This window comes from Nipponia nippon, unplaced genomic scaffold (assembly GCF_047370975.1).
Source record: "Nipponia nippon isolate SJK-2023a ecotype South Korea unplaced genomic scaffold, ASM4737097v1 scaffold_1, whole genome shotgun sequence".
In the NCBI taxonomy this organism is placed as follows: domain Eukaryota; kingdom Metazoa; phylum Chordata; class Aves; order Pelecaniformes; family Threskiornithidae; genus Nipponia; species Nipponia nippon.
In genome coordinates, this window is record NW_028262290.1 from 142,151,356 (window position 1) to 142,175,608 (window position 24,253).

Below are 24,253 nucleotides of genomic sequence, written 5' to 3' on the forward strand. Positions count from 1 at the left end.
CTCAGCACCACCTGTAATTGTACTCGTGCCCAACAACAAGCACTGGGATGGCAGCAGACGGGTGGGCATCATCCAGAGGGCAGAATTCAGGCCCGCTAGATTGCAGCCTTGCCACTCAATTAAAAAACCCCCAACACTTCTGAAAGTATACGCATATACCAGAAATTTGGGGCATTACTATATGAACAAACCAGAAATCCTTCTCCTTCTCAATAGGATTTGTTATGGAAACAGCATATAATTTCATTCCAATACCACAAATTTGCCACTACATTAAAGAGCATTAGTGTTACTGAAGGATGAACGGTAAATCAGCATCCCCAGCTCTCCAGGCTACAGCCTTCTTCAGGGGAATGGTGATTCTGAGTGCCCCTTCATTTCAGGCTATAAATATATGTCATGAGAGAAAGCAAAGCTGTTGACTAAGGGATGCCTTAACAAGTACTTCTAGCCCAACAAACTTTGTTATACCACAGTTTTGTCTTATATTATCCTTCTTGTCAGGGACAAGAGAACTGGGCAACACTGCTTCTTTGTACAGAGGGATACTTTCTCTGGTAAACATGGTACACCATTTATACAGACTGTGTTGTAAAAAATTCTATCTAAATTCCCTGGAGCAATGGATAGATTTAACAGTGAGGTAAAACATTAGTGATGACTGCAATATACCCATGCGAAAGACACCTTTGTATCATATTAATAGAGAGTCTCAAATGCCTTAATGTGTTGAGAAATGAGAGTATAAAAAGGTAGGCGAGTCATAGACAGCACCATAGCATTCAGTCAGGACTGTGACCTCTGCAAATTACTGCCCTGTGAAAGTTCACAAAAATTAGCAAACGAAAAAACAGGGGGTTGCTCTTTTAAATGATTTTTAAATGATCATATTGTGCTCTCTAGTATATTTATTAAAATAACCAGGATTGAACATGGAGCTTCAGCTTTGCAATCTATGAAAAAAATCCCAAAGAACTGAAGGGGATCCATATCTGCTGCAAATCATGAACTGCAAATATTAACATTTTACTTCATGTAGAAATGACAATTCCATTACTCATCTTTGAAAAGTATTTTTAAAAAACTGGTCCTCCCATCCCTACCATAAATACAAGGTCTCTATTACAAATAAATGTGTTCTCCCATGCATAAATAAAGCACATACATTCAGCTGCAAGAAAACAGATCAGTCAAAACGGCTCAAATGTAAATTATACACTGACCAAAAAGAATTCCACTGCAACTGAAATTGAATTGCTTGTACTTCAGGTCATTAGCTGAGTGCTGACCAGTACAAATTTAAATGCTAAAATATCCCCCCCGCCAAAAAAAAACGGGGGGGGGAAGACTTGAGAAAAACGTGCAAAATATTTGAGAAAGCAGGAACTACGTTTATGTAGAACAAATTTAAAAATAACAAAAAAACCCTGCCCTCTTGTCTCACCTCATTAGAGAAATTTTGATAAGCCTCCCTTACTTCTCTATGGCTGTTTATGCATCACGATTTGAAAAAAGGAGCCAAAAATCATTTACATCTTCCTCCAGATCTACAGAATGAAATGCTCTACTAGCTTATAACACTGGAAATCAGAAATCGTCTCATAATTAGCCAGTCTTTCCTAACAAACCCATGCTTACAGAATGGTACTTTGAACAATGAATTAGGAAAAAAAAAAAGAAAAAAAGGATGTGTTGTGTTGAAAGGTTTAAGAATGCGCGTACTTTCCATAAAGCTGAAATGCTTCCATGAACATATCGTTTAACTCTGGATTTATCAAACATTCCAAATTCAGGAAAACAGAACTGTTTTAGTCATTAAAATATTCTGACAAGATTGCAACATAGTCTGAGTGTCATTTTGAGCAGTGAGAAAATCTTTTTTTTTTTTAATTTAATAGGAAAGGGAGAAGAAAGGCTAAGTTGAGAGAATCCTTTTCTTTAACCAAAAAAAAAAAAAAAAAGAAAAAGAACTGGTGAGCTTCTTTCTTCTCCTGCCATATAGCAGATCTCTTCTTGGATTTCACACCACTAACCATACCCTGTCAGAGATCTTGAACAGTTTACATTACTTCTTTTGAAGGATTAATCTAGACCAGCCCAGAGATAAAAAACAAAATGCACAATGAATTCCTACACTGAATTCCAGCTTGTTACTGTGAACTCAACATAAGAAAAGAAAAAAGGAATCCCACACATCTTGTAGTATATACACTGCTTTCACACAGTATTTGAGTTAGTCAGAGGAATACGTAAAGGGACAAGATAGTTTTGTACAAAACCTCGATTTATTTCAGAGAAATTAAAAATATGGTATTTAATATATATAAATTTCTATTCCTCTATAAATATAGATGATCTTGTGATAATGAACAGAAATAAATGCATACCAAATTCAAATAATTTTGCATTTCAGGGTATGGTAGCCATAGATAATGTTTATGAACCTAAATACAGGCATTTGTAATATAAAAAAAGTTTAAAACAATACAATCTGGAGAGAAGCATTCTGCTGTTTTTCGTACAGAGGGCTAAATATTCAAATGCATCTGTTGAAAGTTACAATTTCATTTTTAACCTTTTTTTTTATTATTAAGAAGCACAATCCCACACACCCAGGAGCATACAAGGCGGTAGATATACTGCACGCACGTATCTTATCTTTGCAGTATGCAACGTTACTACTGTACCAAAAAAAAAAGGGGGGGGGGGGGGGGGGGGGAAGACAGCAGCAGCTCTTCAAGGTCTCACATCCCACCAGAGTGCTTAAACATTCTGGTTTGGTGTTTTCCCTTCCGTTGTTTTTACTACGGGCAAAGATCATCACACCCTCGTAACGTGTAATGAATTAAATGTCAATGAATTAAAATTCAGGGGAATGGCAATGGCTCCAATGTCTCCCAAATGAAGCGCCAGCTTATGGATATAATTAAGGGGGGGGGGGGGGGGGGGAGAAAAGTGAATGCCGCGTTTTACTCCGATGAAGCTCTTTTTACTGAGCCCGTACTTCCTGATCCTGCCAGCCCCAGCCAACGGCAGCCCGGCGGGGCAGGGACCGGGCAGGCGGCGGCGGCACCCCCGGGCTGTCCCCGGAGGGCCCCGGCCCCCGCTCCGACCGCGCCGCCGAAGGAAAACACAACGAGAGGGAAGTTCGGTGCCATCTGTGTCCCCATCCACCGCCTAAGCCACCGGGCGTGCTACAGGTGCAAACCTCAACTCCTCCAACAACGCAGGCCAACTCCTCTTCAACTATGTGGTGCATTTAAATAAATTTTAGAGACTTGGAGGGCGGCAGCCGATCCCCCTGGCCCCGGGCACGGCGGACAGGCTGCTCTTACCCCCGAGAACGGCCGGGCACACCGCCGGGCAGGGCTGGAGGTTGCCCCCCCCCCCCCCCGAGAAGGGCCTGGCGGGTCCCGCCCAGCTCAGCGGGGCTCGGCTCCGCTGCCGCCGGCCGAGGCGACGGGAAGCGCCGTCCCTGCGCCACGGCCGGGCGGCTGTCTGTCCTCCCCGTACCGGGCCAGGCGGAGGTCCGTCCTGCCCCGGACGGGGCCGGGGCCGGGGCGGGAAGCGGCGCTCCTCCCCAACCCCACCTCCGCCGCCACATACCGCCGGGAGGCCGGGCCCGGCCCGCGGCCCAGCCCGCCTCAGGAGGCGCCCCCGGCCGCGGCGGCGGCCCCGCGCCGGGCCCTGCTGCTCTCGCAACTGAAACTCCAAGCAAGGCCATTGCAAAACCTGCGTGGGGGAGAAGGAAGGGGTTTGTTTCGGTTGCTCCTAACGGCAGTTTTTCCCATCCTGCCCTACGAAATAAAAATCCAACACCTTTTTTTTTTTAAATTAAAAAAAAAGAGGGGAGCGAGGAAGCAAAATCCGCCAACGGGTTAAAAGTGTCCTAAATAATTAAAAAAAGTGAGATTTTTGTAATTTAAATACAAATATACTTACAAAATCTTACAGAGGCTATTTACATCCCTCTCCCCCAACCTGACAGCGCGCTCAGTTCCTACAGGAGACGGCCCGGGAGGAGCGGGGAGAGCAGAGCCGGCCGGCCCCGGGGTCCCCACCGGCTCGTCCTCTGCTCCCCGCCGCCTGCAAGCCACTCGCCGTCCCCAAAGTTTGCCCAGGCTGGATAAGGAGCTGCTTCCCAAGGCAGAGCCCTGGTCCTCCGGTGGGCGGGGGTCTCAGACGGTGGTCTCGCCCTGCTTGCTGTTGGTGAGCCTGGTGTAAAACTTCCTCCAGGAGTTCAGGGTTTTCCCAGACCAGATCCAGAAGCCCGAGGTGATGCCCACGATTAAGGTCATGAGATACTTGATCATGAAGACGGTGAAGTCGGGGCTCATGGGCGGGTGGTGGCTGCTGTGGTTGTTGGGGCAGGGGATGGCGTAGCTCTTACAGCTCTGCGTGACCCAGCTCCTCTCCCACTGTTCCCTAAAAGCTTGCTCGTAAAAATAGCAGGCAATGACGATGGTGGCCGGCACTGTGTAGAGGACGCTGAAGATGCCTATCCTCACCATGAGCTTCTCCAGCTTTTCCGTCTTGGTGCCGTCGTGCTTCATGATGGTCCGGATCCTGAAGAGGGACACGAAGCCGGCCAGCAGGAAGGAGGTGCCGATGAACAGGTAGACGAACAAGGGGGCCAGCACGAAGCCCCGCAGGGCGTCCACATTGTTGATGCCCACAAAGCAGACGCCGCTGAGGACGTCCCCGTCCACCTGCCCCAGGGCCAGGATGGTGATGGTCTTGATGGCTGGCACGGCCCAGGCGGCCAGGTGGAAGTACTGGGAGTTGGCCTCGATGGCCTCATGGCCCCACTTCATGCCAGCGGCCAGGAACCAGGTGAGGGAGAGGATGACCCACCAGATGGAGCTGGCCATGCCGAAGAAGTAGAGCATCATGAAGAGGATGGTGCAGCCCTCCCGCTTCGTGCCCTGCGCCACGGTGCGGGAGCCGTCCTCGGCGAAGCGCTCGTTGCAGACCACCCTCTCCTCCAGGAGGAAGCCGGCGATGTAGGCCACAGCCACCGCCGTGTAGCAGCCCGAGAGGAAGATGATGGGCCGCTCGGGGTAGCTGAACCGCTTCATGTCCACCAGGTAGGTGAGGACGGTGAAGAGAGTGGAGGCGCAGCAGAGCACCGACCAGATGCCGATCCAGGTGCGGGAGAAGCGCAGCTCCTCGGGCCCGAAGTACATGAGCCCGTAGAGGCGGCCGGGCTCGCAGGGCGCCCCGCAGTCCTTCTCCCCCAGGAAGCGGTAGTTCAGGTAGGAGGGCACCTTCAGCGCCCGCGGGCAGGAGAAGCGCCCGCGGGGCTCGCCGGGCCCCGAGCCCCCGGGGCCGCCGCCGGGGCCGCCGCGGTGGGGGTTGCTGGTCCAGCTCTCGGGGCGCAGGGCGGGCGTGGGGGTGCCGCGCTCGGAGGCGTTCTGCCCCACGCAGAGCTCGCCGGCCCCGTGCACCGGGAACTTCTCGCAGCGCAGCGTGTCGGGCCACTGGAAGCCAAACTTGTTCATGAGGGCCTCGCAGCCCTGGCGGGCCCGCTCGCAGAGGGAGCGGCAGGGCGGCAGGGCCTGCTCCAGCACGGTGCACACCGGGGCGTACATGGAGCAGAGGAAGAACTTGAGCTCGGCCGAGCACTGCACCTTCACCAGCGGGTAGAACTGGTGCACCTCCAGCCCCGCGTCCTCCTGGTTGGTGTGGCCCAGCAGGTTGGGCATGATGGTCTGGTTGTAGGCGATGTCGGTGCAGAGCGGGATGGAGATGGGCTGGCAGTAGCCGTGGTCCGGGATGGAGATGCCCCGCTCGCCGTTGTACTGCGGCGCCGGCGCCTGGCCCCCGGCCGGCAGCGCCGCCGCCCACAGCAGCAGCAGCAGCAGCGGCGGCGGCGGCGGCAGCGGCAGCCGCGGGCACCGGCCGCCGCCGCCGCCCGCCCGCCGCCCGCCGCCAACTTCCCCGCCGCCGCTCGCCGCCGGCCCGCGCCGCTCGGCCATGCTCAGTCGGTGCCGCCTGCCCAGCCGGGCTCCCGCCGCCCCGCCGCCGCCGCTGCTCCTCCCGGCCCGAACTTGCGACTCATGAAGGGAGCGGCGGGCAGGGACGGGGCAGCCCCGGCCGCCACTCGCGCGGCCGCGGCGCGCAGCTCTGCCCGCACCGGCGGCAGCGCCCGCCGCGCCTCCGACTACCGCCGCCGCCTCCGCCGCCGCCGCCGCCGCCTGACCATTTGTGCCGGCCCCTCGAGCCCGCGCCCCTCGCCGCGCCGCGCCGCGCTCCCTCCGACCGGTTTCCAGGCGCCCCGCGGTCTGCCTTTCACCGGGAGGGAGGAGCCTTGAAACCGACGCCGAACTTTCCTGCGTAAGGGACCGTCTCCCAACGCCTCACCCGGGGGCGGGCGCAGGCGGGCGCGGGGCTGCCCCGCGCCGCGCACAAAGGCGGCGGCGGCGGCGGCGGCGGCGGTGGCGGCGGGGGAAGGGGAAGGGGAAGGGAGGGGAGGGGGCCCCGCCGGCGGGGGGGCGGGGGTGGCCGGGGGGCCGTGCCTTTTCGGTCGGCAGCGCGGAGGGGCGGCGGAGGCCGGGCCCGCCGGGGCGGCTGGGCTGGACGGCGGCGGCTGCAGCGCCGGAGTGCCGGTCAGGGCTGTCCCGGGGGTGTTTTTGGATTCCCCGGTGATGGGGATAGTTAGGGCCATTGAAGGGCGCACGGCGGCGGGGTCCGGGGCCCATCAAACTCGGCGTCTCCCCCGGCGGCAAGGCAGCTGTGCTGATTCCGGCTCCATTCACAGCCCGCCGGGCTCGGGGGCCGGGGGGCGGGTGTCGATATTTGCCAAATAGCGAAGGGCGGGGGGGGGGGGGCACTGCTGCTGTCCGGGGTCTGCTGCGGGGAGCGGAGGCAGTCGGGGAGCGGAGACAGTCGGGGAGCATCTTTGCAGGACTGAAATCTGGGAGATAGGGGTATTGTAGTAACTTCGGGCACGGGCAGGAGCGGCGGCGGTTGGGAGGCAGAGACCGCGGTGTTCCCATCTCGCACACGCAACCGGTGATGCGCGAGTGGCCAAAACTCGCCTTCCTCCAGAGACGCTTCAGATACCTCACTACCCAGTTATTGCCGGTATCTTGTGTGCGTCTTCCTCCTATCACGTCTACAGCAGCAGCCTGAGATATGAAAATAATCACAACAGGGCTTTCCCATTCCCCTTCCTCCCTCTGCCCAGTGGGCAGCTATTCCAGCTTAATTCAAGATGAATGCTGTGTGACTCGCAAATAGCTCCCGTCAGGTTTTTTAGGTTCCCTGTATTCTGTGGAAGGGGTGAAGGGGCATACAGTGACCGCCAACAGTGGCCATTTCTTTCTGCGCCTCTGTTGCTTGCACAGAATGGGGGTCCTGTTGGCCCTTCCGAAATGCATAGTCCAGAAAAATGATGGAGACAAGTGTGAGGGATTTACTGCACTCGCTGGAATTCAATAAGAATAATAAACTATGCTCCTGGAGAGGAGGAGAAGGAGAATCCTACCATGTTCTCCAAACATTCAGTAACCGAGCCTCTGCGTCGTGGACGTGAATGTCCTCATATTTGTCCGACGGTTAATGCTGCCATTCAGAGCTGAACCAGGCATGAAACTTCTCCTGCCAGCTGTCTTCCTTCTCTGCAGCATGCTCCCACCCTGTCCACTTTATACTCTAATGAGCTGCAAAAATCCATTAGGAGTAAGACAAGCCCAGCATTTATTCCTAGCCGTCAGAGGTGGCAAGGGTTAATAAAAGACATCCGTATTTGTTGGATAGCTACAGATAAAATTTGGACCCTGCTATTTAGGCCACTTACTTTCTCCCAGCAGTGCTGTCCCACATTCAAACTAATTAATAGCAAGATCTATGCTGTGTAACGACTGCAGGAGCGGGATCATGTTTAGAAACTGCACAACCTTAAATATGTTGATTGCTGATGTCCTCATTTCATTGAGTTCTGTCAAGAACTCTCTTCTCAGAGCACCACAGTTCAAAAATGATATGCACAAATGATATCTTTTTCCATCTTCTGCTGAAAAAAGTTTGATTCCTTGCATATTGTATTTACAGTTTTAAGCTACAGATTTTCCTTTTCAGATCTACATCAGTAATTAAAATTACTAACTCCTTTCTAGCACAAAACCTAATTTATATTCAGCCCTAAATGACAGTATTGTTTTCCTATTCATCCTAAAACAATTGAACACTGGATCTTTAGATAGGAACAAGTATTACACATGCTCTTTCTCATAGAAAATGAGTGAATTTCTAACTAGTCTCAGGAAGCCTCCATGGCTTTCTCCCTGTGGTCTTCAGACCTGGGGATGCATCACACCATTCAGAAAAGGTAATTAAGATGCCTAAGTCCATTATCAGGTGGCTGAAATTCTATCTACAGGGGTCTGCATTTGAAATATTTAGGAAATACTCACTTCTCAAACTGAAAAACACTGAAAAGTCGCTGTTCTAAGTTGCTGTGTGCAACAAGCCAGAAGATTGTTCTAGAAGAAAGATCAGTGTATACAGGACAAGGTTTGTACATGTAGGTAATAGCTTTTTTCAGACCAACTGGTGTAGAAGGAAAAGTAGACAAATTTCTGGGCTAACAAGCTATTTTTTTGGTTCTGAAGCAGTAACTACCAAAGCTAAATGGAACTTGAGAACAACTGCTTAGAGCTTAGATAGGGATGTATCAGTGAGACCAGCTTAGAAAGAAAAAGTGGGAATGGGAATGGATAGGGTGTTGTGGGGGGAAGAACGAAGGCTGAGAGCCGATAAGTTCAGGAAAGTTCCTAGGACTTGCTGGTTTTAACTGTTCAATGTTTTTTCACATAACAGAAAATCCTGTGTGGAAAGAATCTTCCCAGAAGCACTTGTCCTACATTTCAAGCACCCCAAACCACAGAACTCATCATTAGAAGCATAATCTCTGTGGTCCAAAACACCAGATCAGTTTGAACCATGCCTGAGCAAGAAACGTTAAGATGTGTTGATGCCCATCCGCTACTACAGCAATGAACGCCCCCTGCCATCAAACCATCAGCATCCTCTGATCTTACATTTGCAGTTTCAGGACTGTAACATACTTCATCCTGTGCACTGCTGCCTTTCTGGTAGTTTTGCTGCTGAAAACAACCACTCGGCACCAGCATGAACTCCCAGAGATGCTCTTTATAGACCAAAACACTGTGCGGTCGGTGAGGGAGAGCTTCTCACAAAGCAGGGCATTCTCCCTCTGATCTTTGAGTCCTGATCCTTAAGGGAAACTACAGAACTTGTCCCACAGAAGTGAGCATGGGAACTAGGTTTCCTAACTCTGCCCAAAACCCAAAACTGGGGACTCGGTACTGGTAGTAGTTTATAATTTCCCTCTGCATCCATCCCCCTGCTTACCTCTCTCCAGATCAACAGACTGTAAGGTAATTGTCCCTCCTTTTTGCTTAGCTAATAAACGTCACTCTTTCTCCCATCCTTAACATCCTCTGCATCATTAGCATCATTAACGTCCTCTCTATTTTACAGCTACCATCTTCTTCCTTTCAGAGCTGGCTTAATTAATAAATATTTTAGTAAATGTTAAGCAATTGTTCTTACGTGAGACCTGCAGCTGGTGTTTCTAACCTGAAGAAAAGTTCGTATGGCCAAAAGTTTGTCTAATTTTTCCACCCGTATGTCTTGGTCTAATAAAAGATACTACTTCTTCATACAACCCTAGTACTGCACATCACATCCACAAGAGACTGTCACTGTGTGTCTGCCTTGTTCTTTTAATGATTCCTTAGGTATTCACCGTGGGTGACGGTGGGAGAGAGGAGACTGGACTGGATGCCGCCTTTGCTTGGGTCAATGCAATGGTAATCATGTTCTTACACAGAGAAATAGTGTCTTTCTTAAAGCACAGGCGCTCTTCTTTCCCCTTCCCATGGAAATACAATCTTCCATTCTAAGAGAAAGCAGAATTTGGACATTAAAATCATACCTTAAAAGAACTTCTATTTCAAAACAATGTGCTGTTGTTACTTGTTACAGTAGCCACTAGGGGAAATTAGGACTCTGGCACGTGGGAAGTGTACTGAGTTTTGTTGTCTTATATCGTTTATATCCCGGTAACATCCTCACTATGCTGCTGTCCTCAGGGGGCGGGGGCGACACAAATCTTTGGCCAAAAAAATGAAACTGTGTAAATTTTAAGTTTTGGAAAGAAAGTAAAAAGTAGTTGAAGTATTTTCTTGTTTTCCTCTAAGTGGCTGGCAGAAATAGGATAGAGTGAATGCTTCCTTTCCACAGCATTTAAGGAAAACTTGTTTCTCCAGAGTAAATTATTCAGCTTTATCTCACATGCCTATTTTACATACAGAGAATGCAATATAAGCACAAACTATATTTGTAGTAAGGCTAGTGACCACCCAAGTGAATAAAATCTAAACACAGATGATAACATAAATGTATGTTTGTCCACCAAAGGAAAGCAAAAGTTATGCTCAGATAATTAGCTTTTTAGCTGATTCAAGATTTCATTATTTAAATGTCAGATAAGGGGTTAAAAGTATGATCATCATAATACAGTGTGACAAGTTTGATTTTTGTCTCCTGTTGAGCATGAATCTTGGCTGATAAGAACAGTTAATGTTTGGGGGGGCAGGGGTGTTAGATCTGGATGGAGAGAAAGGATTTTTGATAGCTTGGTAGAGAGACGGGTTCAAGTATGTAATCTGTGATGGGCAGCAATGTGTGTACTACATTTGTGAAGTCTCTCAGAGTGACCTAGGGGGTTCCAGATGAGACATTACAAGGCCACAGCTCAGGTGGGTCTCATTCTGGCATCTCTCTCTTCAGTGCTGGCCGTACACATCACAAGTCCTCGTGATGCACAGACAAGGATGCTTGCCGAAGAATTGGTATGAACAGTGTAAATGCAGTGAAATGAAGGAGAGGTGGTTACAGTGTCATACATCTCAAACTGTAAGATGAAATAGGGTACCCCCTTACATTGCTGTATTAAAGCTACCATATATTTCTGATGATCAAATCCTTAATCCAGGTAATACAAACTCCTTAAACTAAGTTGTTCAACCCTGGAAGTTGACACACAGATCTACAGACCAAAATTCTGGAGAGAAATTATCTGGACAAGACTCTCAAGCAGCTTTTACAGTTGCACGGTAAGATATTTTTTACTTTGCAACATGCCAGTGACATAGCCATCTGCCCCAGGGCCATAGCATCTCACGGATTTAGTCTTGCCAGAAGAACAAAATCCTTAAAATTTAAAAGCCTACCTTGCACATTGACTATTTCTTGGAACATCTAGAAGACTCTTGGAAGTACGCCTGTGCTGACAAAAATAACAAACACATGCAGCGATTGGCAAAGAAAATCAGTAGGAGCTGAACACGAACCCTAGGTGATGGTGCAGTCAGCATCCAGAATACTTACTGCAGCGAAGGGTCTCAAGGCTGTACAGCCAAGTGCTCAGAAAGTCATCTCGGTGCGGAGGCAGCTGTTATTAACAGGCATTTGACAAGATACTGAGTAATTCACTTACCATCGGGTGGCCCAGGTCATCTTACCCTCAAATTCATCCCAGATGCCTTTATATGTGCCTTTTATTAATTGGCTGTATTAGTCTGCGATTGTCAGTTTAGGTAAAAATTGTACTTTTATTTGTATTTGGGAGTTGTGGGAATAAGAGAAATAGAATGGAAATGCAGCTCTAGCCACTGAAGTCGGTGGTAATTTACTCCTGCTGTGTGACACCTATTGTAACCCAAACTCCTACCGTGTAGCATGGGCTACGAATAAAGAGCAATCTTTGACTAGCACTCGTGTAAGTCAGCCCCCCATTACAGTGATTTTATATGCTTTAAAGAGGCGCGAGGAGAAACGGTATGTGCATTTAAAGCAGACTACAAAGAGTCTCTTCCTCCCAATACACACAGCATTTTTCCCTTAATGCTGTTTATTCAAGATAGATTGAGTATGTGGAGATTTGATTCGGTTTTCTTTTCTCTTCAGAAGAAATGTAGATGATCCCTTGCAAATTAAAGCCGCATGTTGCCTGCCTTCCCTGACATGTTCTGCGCTGGGGTGAGAGGCGGAGGGGCTGCAGCCTGGCTGCTGCTGCCAGAAGTTTTCCGGAGAACAAGAAAAAGCCACAACTCTTAAAAGGGCAATTGCAGATCACAGTTCATTTTGTTCAGAGAGAATGCGAACATTTTTACTCTTTTTATTTCCCTTTCTTGAGCGAGTTCTTCTACAGTTACATGCAGTGCCTGAAAACACAGCCTCTCTCTTGTTCTTCAGAGAGAGGCTGATTTAAGGGCCTAAGCCGGCAATCCTTACTCCCAGGAGCAGACCTGCTGATTTCATGGATGCAAGGGAAGCGAGCAGAGCTTCACAAGGCTGTGTTGCAAGGAGAAATTACGTGATGAGCTTTTTCTTCTGGTCTCACACTGCTTTTGCCGTGCTTTAAGTACATTCCTTTTAGTGAAATTACTCCCCATTTCCACTGATGTAAATGAGATTCAGATCATATTTTCTGCATTAGTATTTCAAGATACACAAATTGAAAAGGTATGTGTGTGAGGTGGGGCAATAGAGTGGAGGAAAGTTGTTTTTCTGTGTCTTTTAGGTGTGCATGTATTTTCCATGAAAGTTATTGAGAAAGTGAGCAGGATGAGATCAGAGCAGGGAGCAATTCTCAGCCTGCATCTGCCTTTTCTCCATGGAATGTGGCTTGGTACCTATTAAAGGACAATCTCAACTTTCACTGTAGAAAAAATCTTTTGGGCTTTTGCTTTGCTTTGGAAAGATAGCTTTGAATATTTAACCAGTGTAAACAGAGGCAAACTACCCAGCAAGACTGAAAGGAATGTGCCACTAGGATCTGCTCATAAGCACTTCTTTTCTTCTAAATACATTCTTCTTCATATAGGAGGGGTCAGCTGTATTTTGAAGAAAATTCTTTTCAGAAACTTTGGGCTGGTTTTGTGAAAGGAAGTGTCTTAAGGATAGACAGGATTAGTGTTCTAGACCTTCCCCCAGTTCTGCAGCTGACTTTTCTAGTTAGCATTTCCCCTACTCTCTGAGCCTGGCTGCACAGCGACTGCTCGACACTGTGGCACTTCTAGGAGTGTATGGGATAGCTCACGTGGGCCCCAGATAAACCATCCTTAGCCTGATCCCACAGTCTTCAAGGAGGAGAAAAACAAGCACTTCAGAAAAATCTCAAAGTTCATGGTAGTGAATGTTAATGTCAGGATGATGAAGTTTCATGCCCTGTTGTCACAAGCGGTCATTCTGTATAGCTCACATACGCGATCACAACGTATAGCCCAACTGCAAAGTGTTCAAGCCTCTCCTCCCCTAGTATGCCTGTCAGAACATTGAGCTATTGGACATCAATGCGCATCTGGACTCTTTGCTTCTGGATTTTGTGACGTCTCTGTTTTCCACAGTGACTAACAAGATATTGTGTAATTTTTACCGGATTTGGACTTATCTGTGGAAAGCCACACATTTACCATCTGCAGGGATGGTTATTGTAATTCTGTGTTCTTTCATATGGTATTGCTGACATTAAGAAAACTATTGCGGAGTTCCCAGCACTGAAGACCAGCAGGACAAGCCACATCATCTCAGTGTCCCAGGTCTTCTGTTCCCTTCAGCTGGCCACATGCCAAATACAGAGTCTATCAAGGTTTTCTTCCTTATCTCAAAGTCTCGCGCTGGACTGATCCAAGTCATGTCAGGGATGGCTGGCCTCAGCAGCCACAGCCCTGTGACAGCAGCATACCACTGCAGTGACACCCTCAGCCTCAAGTCTGCTCGGCAGGAATCAGCCCACATGCAGGAGACACAGCTAGTGCAACAGCTGGCTGGCTAAATCTGTAACATCCAGAAGATTCTGGCGTGCTTATGTACTTCTGTGTGTTCAGAGGAAAACACCTCTTTTTCCCACTTTGACTCTCAGTCACACCATTGGAAGCAAGGTCTAATCACACCCTTGGAAAGCAAGGGAAATTCCATCCTTACGTACTATACCAGGAAAGTGAGGAAGACAAGGACTTCTCATTTACTGTTCAATTTTGGAAGCTCTTCAATTCATGAGGAAGGATATACATAAAAATATGAACACTGAATAGAAAGGCATAGAAAGGGATGGGAAGGGAAAAGAAGGGATGTCTACCTTCTGGCTCTTATGTGTTGTTACCAATACGTTGAAATCATTGTTAAAATTCAGGAAGCACTTTGCTGATGCGATTCTTTCGGACATTGTTGCTCTGCCATTTATTATAGCTAGACAGCTGGACAAAGTTAGTATTTCTGCAAAGCCATTGAGTTTTTATATTTATATACGTTCTTACAATTTTATAGCTGCTTCTTTGAATACATCATGACTTTTTAAAAATGCAGCCTCTGATTTAAATATTTCCTTAAAAGTCGGCAATACAGTGCACTGTGCCTACACATACATCCTTCCAAGTGCATATGAGATGACAATTAAGAGTTGGAGGTCTGGGTCCTCCTTTTGGCAGAGAAGGGCTAGCAGCAGCTCATCCTAAACTTTGTCTGCACCACTGCAACAGCAAGCAAAAGGGTTTACTGAACTGCTTTGGGAGGCACTTTTCCCTCCTTCTTACAAATGATGTATTTGTGGCTTCCAAGGTGCATGATACAAAGATTTCATAGTTGGAGTTGATCTGCAGTAGAAGTTAGGCTGCCGTGAACCCACAGCCTTGAACCCACATCTCTGGGATAAGCCAGTCAGCATTGTTTGAGCCATTAAAAAACTGACGGAACTGTGTTCCCCCATAATGTGTTAAATAGCAGCAGACTTAAAGATGCTTCGGATCATAGCAAGCCTGATTCTGAGCCAATGTAGCACTCAGAGTGCCAAGGACAGGATATATCTTAAACCTAATTGGTTTTGCCATGCCTACTACGCCACTTCTCTTACTTTTTTTTTTTTTTCTTTTGAAATGCACAGCACTAGGGATATGGGGCTTAAAGGATTGTCTTGTTTGGGAAAAAAAGTGCCAATATAAAACTAACCCCCTGTGCAGACACTCTTATTTCAGTTTAAAAGTGCCTTTCATGGAATTAGCAAGTTGATTCCTTGCTGACATAAGCTTAATCAATACGAGGCACTCAGCCTGATATAAATTTATCTCTGTGATGGGGTTACACCAATTTCTCTACATGTCTTTGAAAAACCATTTAGTTAAATCAGTTGTTTCTTCAAATTGGCAAGTCCGCACTCATTGAAGATTTGCAGTACAACATTGTGGCCAGCTGAAAAATGAATCACTTCAGTAAAATGTAAAGAACTCTTTGCCTTTGTACGGTGCCACCCATTAGAGCTCTGAAAGCTGCAAATATCAATAAACTTAAAGCAGCTTTGCATCTATGTTCTTAATCCCCATTTTCTAAATGCAGGAACTTAAACGTGGAGAAATGAAGTATGTTTCCAAGGTCAAAAAAGGAGTATGTGGTGAAGCTGGTGAGAAAATGTAGAGGTGCGGTTTCAGAGACCAATGACTTCAAATACCCCTGGTCCCAGCATCTTTCAGGAACCTTATATGTAAAGTGCTGGTGCCTGTGCTTTTTGGTAGTTGGCCCCTTGAAATCAGACTGCCAGAGTTGGACAGATGTATCACAGAATAACGAGTCTGTAATCTCTCATTTGAGTTTCGTAAATACAAGATTGACTTTTTTTTCTTGAATGAAGATCTGCCCTTGTAATAATATCACCACCTTAGTAAATGTTTATTTCTAGTGGTATCCTCGTTTAGCTATAAATATAGACATTTTAATCTCAAATTCTGAGGCAAAAAGCATATTCTACCACTTGTTATGGCTACATCAAGTATATTTTTTCTAGGGATAAACATTTCAAATATTGCTCTGTGAGCAGAGCTTTTTAGCCTAGGAAGAGGACCACAGTGACAGTATTGATGCAGTATTATCATCCATTTCTGGAAAAATGGTTGTGGTCCAAACAACCCCTCTGTCTGCTCTGTATTAAAGCAAGTTTATTAGTCTGAAGCCCTGTAAGTGATGGGTCTGGTCACAAAGAAAACCATACATTAGCTCTGTTGGAAAAAAGATGACAATGTCAGGTCCAATGAGCTTGCACTGATCTCAGATCAGGCTGAGGTTCGGATGGAGTGAGTAATGCTATGGAACAACAGACTGAAAGGTAACTGCATGTAAAATAGACCACAGCTGGTGTTTTCACCATGGAGTGCTTGCTCACTCTGTTGTTGAGTGACGCCACTAAAAGTTACTGAAACTTGAAACACAGTGAAAATGTTTTTAAAGACTGAAAAAAACCTTCCATCTTTTGCCACATATCTCATCTTTATACCTTGAATTCTATTATCTGGAATTCAGTTATACCAATGATTTGCCAAAAGCATGGATACTTACAAAATGTTAAGCTACAAAGAACTTAGCTGTGCAGTACAAATGCTGTCTACAATTAAGGCAATTAAAAAGGGAAGCTTGAGGCAGAAGCACTTTAAAAATATTTGCAGACCTATCAAAAGTCTTTCTGTGCCCCTATTCCCAGAGTACCTGGGCACCTCAGCACCTCAAAATCTCTAATGTGTTTCTTCTGAAAGATAAAAGTACTGCTCTGTCTTCGTTTTGGAAAGGGAAATCTAAGGCAGAAAGAGATTAAAATGACCTGTTCAAAGTCAGGTAGGAAGTCTGTGATAGAAAAGGGAATTTAACCTAAAGCTGGCACACACATTTCTTTTTCCTGAGGCCTATTTTTCCTCCCTGGAAAGCTTCGGAGGGCTGTGCATCACGATTGTTTTAAGCCCCCTGAGGGAGATGGTCCCACACTTCTTCCCACTCCCGGCCATTTCTCCCACTCCTGCTGCGTGCAGCAACACCCACGGGGCAGTGGGGAGAAGTGGAGCGGTGCACTGCCCCAGCTAAAAGCTTACCAGCAAAATCCACTACACTTCCAGTTGCATCAGTTCTCTTCTCCAGCTCTTGGCATGGCTGCAGGGATGCTAGTGCCAGCAGAGGGGAAAGGGAAGGCATCACCTGAAAGATGGGAGAGGAGGGGATGGCTCCTGGCAGCAACAGCCCCAGCTTTGATAGACATCAAGCAATCAGGAAGCTGCAGCTTGAACTGCACCTTCACAAAATGAATTTAATCATTAGTTATTCTGACCTGGAAAAAAAAAGAATCTAGACACAGCTGGACAAACCGCTGAGGTGAAAAATGTGGGGAGAAATCCCTCTTCTTTTATTCCTTCCAGTACTGCAAAGGGATGCATCAGGCCGAGGGACCTGGGAGAAGAAAAGGCCTTGAGTCACCTTGATGCTGACTCAGTCCCCTGAAAAGAGGGGCAACAGGACTTGAGGCAATCATTTATCACCTCCCCTTGCTATGTATGGCAGGACTATTCACAATGGATTTATATGAAGTTATAGTATTAGTTTGTGACCAGGCTATCTCCTTAAACTGTATTCTCTCATAGTAGCATACAAGCTTCTTAATATCTATTCTCTTATCTTAAAAGCAATCAATATGACAGATGAATGTTCTGACTAAGCATGTTTATATTTATTTATTTACTTACTTGCTTCGTCGCCAGTTTCTTCTCCCTACCTCCCTTTTATGCTCTGACTAATAAATGTCTCTGTCAGCATGCCATTGTCAATAGCAATTTAAATAGACATCGGACCGTGTAAGCAGCTCACACATTATCAGTTAATAGGAAGGGGAACCCCAAGGACAGTAGTGCATAGCAGTCTTGCCATCTCTACCAGTGTGGGCTGCAGACCCCTGTTTTTGAATGGGCCGTACTCCCCTGCTGCTGTGAGGGGATGGCTGCCCGCCACTGAGAAACTCCGGACTGGGCATACGGACTTAATTTACAAGCCAGATCAGCTGCGATACATCTACTGTGACTGGATCTCCCAGTGCCACAACTCACACTATAGAGCAGGTCTCTTCATGGGAGAAGCAGCAGCCCTTGGTAAAGATTAAATGGTGCAAGAGGAGGGAGACACTAAGTCTATCCCTTTTATGTTGTGGATAGGGGGTAAAGAGTCCTAACTGCTTCTCAACAAGCCTAACCAATGAAGTTGAGAACATGCCACTGACAGATGGGTGTTTGTCATACTGTGCAGCAAATCCTCCAGGAATAAATTAAAAAAGGGCTCAATAAAAGAAATTTGACCAGAGGCAGATGGTCAGTGATGATGATCACCAACATGACAACTCAACTGTAGGCTGAGATTGTCATCCTCAGGATTCAAATCTAAACTACATTTTAAAATATTTGGAGTCACTATTTGGCAAGAAACTTAGATATGGAATTGTTCAATTAAAAACAAGGTTGAAAAAACCCAACATTTTAACTTTGCTGATTAGTGTTGGGTGATTATTTATCTCAAGCCAGTCAGAGAAGATTTGGCTGAGATTTGAAGTGGAAGTTTCATGGATACACAGCCTTTAGTGTGCACCCAAATATTTCACCTCCTCTTCCTTTGGCCTGTATATAGGAAGTGGTATTTTGGCTGCTGCTGACAGCACATGAAAATGAGTTTTCCTTCAGCATGTACTTTGCCTTTAAAAGGATCATCTCCCACTTTTTTCCATTTTTCTTGAGCTCAACAGTCCAAGAGAATTGGATGATCTTTTAGAAATAAGAAGATGAGCCATGGGGAGGGTTATTTACTACAGAGATTGTGCTAACAGTCTGTTGGCTGAGGTAATGAGCATGACACCAAAAATCAGCAAAAATAATGTTTTGTAGAAGTACCTACCAGCCTAATCAACAAATTCCCTCTGCATGCACATAGACATTATTTCACTACTCTTGGTTTTTCTTTAAAAATCCCCTCTCCCTCTTTTCTTAAAGCAGTAAAGAACCAAGGAACTCATAATCTCATACTTATGCTAACAGCTTTTGACCCAAGGAACATAATTTGCCTTTATATTTTATCAAGATAAATTCCAGGCATAATTAGTTTTCCCAGACCCTTGTCCTATATTTCTCACAAGTGGATAATCACTCAATAAAAATAAATAAAAATGTCACCCTTCCAAATTCATATCTGACATTGTTCATATCTGACATTGTTCAGAGACCCCTTTCACACTGGCAGGAGACAGCCGTGTCTTTCTCACTGCTGCTCCCTGACCAGTTCGGTGCAGCCTATGTAGCATCTGCATCTGAACTCGTCATGCATAGCTTTCTCATGTTGCTGTAGACTAATGACAAAGAAATTGGGTGTGTATTTTAGGAGATTCCCATTTTGTAACCAGACATCTATCCTATAACATGAGAGTCTTTATAACATAGACTGGCAGTGGTACACGATTACAGTTTATTTCCATGCCATGCTGGAGGAAAAGATAGATCTGAAGTTGAATGTCAGAGCCTTTAAAAAGTGAAGAAACGTCTCCTCCAGGTGCTGGGTTTATAATTGCCCAGTATAGACCTTCTTTATTGAGGTTATATATGTCATTATAAAGTTCACAAGAAAAATAGTTATCATTTATTTTTTGTCCTGGCATCTATCTACTGTCAGTGGATGCCCACACCCATAGCCAGGAGTATGCCCCCACTTCTGGCCTCTGATCTGAACTGCTTTTGCTCCCGCCCTGGGGAGCTGCTGGGCAGAAAAAGCAGTAGGGAGCAGGCAGCACCCCAGGTGATAAAATGTCCCGTTTCCATTCTGCTCTATGGAAAATTTTAAAAGCTTTGATGTCTGAAGGCATATGCACTCCAGCAGAGAAAACTTCACATCTCATCCTCTCCCTAGCCAAGAGGAGATCTTTTCTATTATCTCACAAGCTGCCTGACAACACAACACAACACATATAAAAACTGGAGCTATCATCGTATCAGATTATGAACCAGCTTTCCTAAATGTTGTTATTACGGCAACTCTTAAGTGAGATAAAAATTGGTGGTTTAACAACTCTCTTTAGAAGGAAGCTTGGTATACCTGAAATAAGGCTCACTGCAATTAATTTGACTAAACAATTCAGAAGAAATTATCATGCTAATGTGAAAAGTATAATGGAGGAATTACCACATGAATGCTCTAATTGCCTAGAGTCTAACACACATAAGGGTATCAGGGAGCTGGCAGACACCAGAATCCATCATTTCCACTATCGTATGTTTTTGCAACAGAAAGTAGAATTAAGCAAACACATTCTTTGCTGTTTAATTAAAGAAACATACAGTTTTACAGATAATAGTCTTGATAGTGAAACAGAAAGCACAGCTCTGTTTGCATGCTCATAGCCAAGAAACTGCAACCGTTTCCTCCAGGGAATATACTGTGGTACTTGATCCCCTTGGTACTGAGCCGGTAGAATATGCTCTTTTGCAGGGCTACTCTTCAAATTCATCCAGCAATGGAGGCAGAATATGTCCTCTCATTTATGCTTCACCTCACAGTTCTGCTGCGCTCCTGCATGGGGAATAGGTGGTGTTTGAACTGAAGCAGAGGGCTAGAAACGGGGTGACTTCACAGCAGACGCAAGCTGTATTGATCAAATTATCACTCTTGACAACTGATGGGAGGGGAGTAATAAAGGTGGATTAAAGCTTTTGGAGGAAAACAACTGACTTTTGGTTTGAGTGGATACGAATACAGAGGGTGCAGATATCATATGGAGTTTCAGATAATTTTAATTGTAAAAGGTGTGTATTGAGACTCCTGTAGTGTAGTAAGAAATGGTAGAAAAATCAAGCAATTGGGTAAGTAAGTTGAAATTTGATTTAGGAATAGGAGACATGGAATCACGCTCACTTTTCATCATTAAGCTGTATGTGGCTGTTAGATGGCTTGGAGGGCATAATTTTGAAAGATCTATAGCAAAGCTTTTCAGTAAATGTAAATTATATGGCACCACTTGCAAATATGTCTGATTTAATGAAAGTATTATTTGCCACTTTGGAAAACTGGTTTTGTAGACTTGAACTTAAAACTAGTTCCAAGAAGATTAAATGGCTGCATCTCGGAGAAGGAAGAATATGTACTGTGCTGACATGCAACATAAGGGAAGTTACAGAGAAGTCTAGGCCTACATCAGCATCAGTCAGCTCAGCATCAGTGGATCAGTGAAGACGAATGAAAACAGTCATGTACCTTAGTCACAAACGCTGCACAGTAGCTGATGAGATTATGGATCAATAAGGATAATACATCTAATATCCACATGAGGGTTTTTTTAAATTTATTATTACTTCATGGACTGAAAACAGCTCCAGTAAATGAGATAAAATTGCAAAAGACTGGAGATGGTTGAGAGGAGTCTTTTCAAAAGATTGCAGGTAGAAATGGAAAACATTTGAAAAGATCAGAGACTGCGTCAGGAAATCAAGGCAAGGGATTGACTTTAAAAAGATTATAATGATGATGCTACACCAGACCACACCAATGCATGACACAAAAAAAAAAAAAGAAATGCATTCAAGGCCTAAAAGCTGATATCAAGTTCATGACTGGACATTGCATTAAATTAAGCTCTGTTTAATAGTGGAATAATCCCTGAATAAGAATGCCCAGCAATGGCATACTCTTCCCCAGATGTGGAAGGTACATTCTAGAACAGCCAGAGGAGGAAAGGATCATTTACCTACTTTGGATGATAATTAAAATGCCTAACTTTTCTACAGCCCTAAAATTTAGTTGGCTGGCTATAGAAATAGTCAGAAACAACCATCACCATTAAAAACTTGTAGAAACCCCACGAATTCAGAAGTTTTGCCAACGAAAGAAGTCAGTGTAGATTCATTGTCCTATGTATTTAGCACACGTGCACATACAACACGCAAATTTGCACAGTAAGAAGAGAGAACAGACAAATCAAATACACAGAAACTGCAGAAATATGATGTGCTTGCCAAGACTCAGACACAGGTCTTCACAGGAGTCTGCTTGTAAGCCAACTCATATTTGAATAATTGAAATGACATCTAATGGAAATTAAATATATACAATAAAATGCGTGTGTGTATTCACCTTTATGACAGAAGTATTAATACAAAGGCACAATATTGAGATTGTCTAGGAAAACATCTTGTCCTAGAAAATGTAAGAGCTTTGTGTTCAAAGGATTTAGAAAATAAACTCCCTTTTTGTGGAGCCCTGCCCCTTGGGATTTGGCATAAGAAAGAAAAGAGAATTTCTAAGAAATATCAGGTTTTCTTTGCTGGCATATTTTTTACTTTGTTCTGAATGGAAACAACTTGAGCTCAAAAGGTAAATTTCATTGACTGTAGATTTTACTAAGTGTGAGTTTAGCAGAGAAAGCAAAAGAAAGCAAAGGATGTACTAAATATGACTGCATTTTACAACCCCTTTCTTCTTCTTCTTTTGATAAGCACTTAACAGAAGTCTATTCAGTGAAAGCTGCCAATTCTTATTTTTACCATATGTACAGATCGAGAATGTCAGAGGAAATGTGTATGGCAAATTAGGGTGAACTCTGTGGCCTGAATGTTAAATGAGAGGGCAAATTATGCAGGATTTGTCTACTATTTTACTGTTCTCATTTGCGATTTCTTTGGGCAGGGCACCTTTATAAGACTGTCCTGAAGATATTATCATAATGGAATGTTTTGCATAATGGCAGACACAGTCACCTCAGATCTTCTTTTGCATGACAAACCCTTGATTAGAAAAATAATAGGATGGAAATGGAATTTGTATTTATACAGGCAGGCATCAGAACCAACAAGAATGGAAGCTGACCTCAATACACTGGAGAACTGACATAGGCAGATGCAAACCCTCTCTCTTTACAGTAAATTTAGCCTAGAAATAGACTGGGAAAACAAGCGGGAGTCATATAAAAGTCTTCCTATGGTGAAAAGTTCCTTATCCATGAGAAAAGCATCTGGGATATACAAAAGATATCACACATTTTCAAATGAGTCATAGCTCTTGTTACACATAAGACCCACATTACACCACTGTGAAAATAAGAATGTTTTGATACTGAACAAAATGGTAAATGTTTTAAATTTTCTATTACACATCTGATTCAACTTTGGCCACTTAGAGTCTTTAGGTCCATTGATGTACAGTTAGAAACAGAGAATAAATATACTGACCTAAATCAGCATAGCCAACCATTTACATAATTAGGAGCTGGATTATTATGTTCAGAATTGAATACGGCCATGCTCCCATACTTATCTGAATTCACGCTCACATCTCCACATGCATTTATAGGATTGCTGCTGATGTGCACGTGTCATCAGACACGTAAACCCACTGGATTTATTTAATTATTCAGTATTAATAACAAAGTTTATTTTGAAAACAGACACAAAGACATAAACTCTCTAAAGCATATAGTAATTTGGAAGACTCTGCACCTTCAGGGAAATTGTAAAATCAAAAGGTAGATTTTACTAACCATTGCTTTTTCACTAATCTAAGAATGTAACGTGCTTTCGCGTGACTGGACTTAACGTATGTTCAACTTGGAAGACAACAACATCATTTCATTACTGTCAACGATCTCAAGAGCACAAAACAGTGTCGTTCTCTGCCAAGCTCATATTGCGCACAGGTCTGACATTGATTTTGGTTGATAAGGATTCCAACGCTGCTTAAAATGCCAAGCTTAAAATATGCTATCTGTGATGGGAAGACAATGTTGTGATAGTGGGAGTTATACGTGCTGGGAGAGTGTAAGTGCTAATTACAAATGTGCTCATGCTTATTTCTGCGGTTGTCCTGAGCTAAAGTGCATTGGCCAGTCTTGATACTTGACATAGCCTGGGAAAAGAATCGGTCTATTGCTCTGAGCCACCTCATCTCAGTCTGATAAGGATAAAATCTTAGCCTGTCTTTGGTTTTCTGATAGCCATTTCCTCTCTGTCTCCCTCACTGTGATTTGTTGAGACAACCTTAGTCTGATCCAAAGGCTCTGAACACCCAGAACTGCCGTTAAAAGCAGCAAGGATGGGTGTATCCAGCATCTCTCAGGATCAAGCTTATCATTTTTAGCTGTAAATATCTCTGTGACTAGAGTTACATGTGTCGGCTTTGAGATAATGTCATGATTTCATTGTGGTCAAAGATCTTGAAAAAGCAAAGCATGGCTGATCTCTGCACAGTGTCTGTTCATGTTATTATCTTAACAGTAAACTCACAGCTGATTGCAGTTGGGCCCTTATCAGTTTTTCCTTCTAGCAACGGATAAAATCATTTTAGCTTGTTCAGGAACAGACCCATCTTAAGTAAGACACAGCTTTACAGAGAGCTG

The 24,253-nt window shown here is 45.0% G+C and overlaps 2 protein-coding genes across 2 annotated transcripts in view; both read right to left on the reverse strand.

The window, feature by feature from the left end:
• Positions 1–2,714: 2,714 nt before the first annotated feature.
• FZD1 (frizzled class receptor 1) lies at positions 2,715–6,089 on the reverse strand. Its single transcript, XM_009466638.2, has one exon. The coding sequence runs from the start codon at positions 5,976–5,978 to the stop codon at positions 4,179–4,181; it is 1,800 nt and encodes a 599-aa protein (XP_009464913.2). The 5' UTR covers positions 5,979–6,089; the 3' UTR covers positions 2,715–4,178.
• Positions 6,090–20,420: 14,331 nt separating this feature from the next.
• CDK14 (cyclin dependent kinase 14) overlaps positions 20,421–24,253 on the reverse strand; it is a 344,587-nt gene continuing 340,754 nt past the window's right edge. Inside the window, exon 15 of the mRNA XM_087775266.1 lies at positions 20,421–20,439. The gene's annotated coding sequence lies outside the window, so the exon portion shown is untranslated. The remainder of the gene's footprint in view (positions 20,440–24,253) is intronic.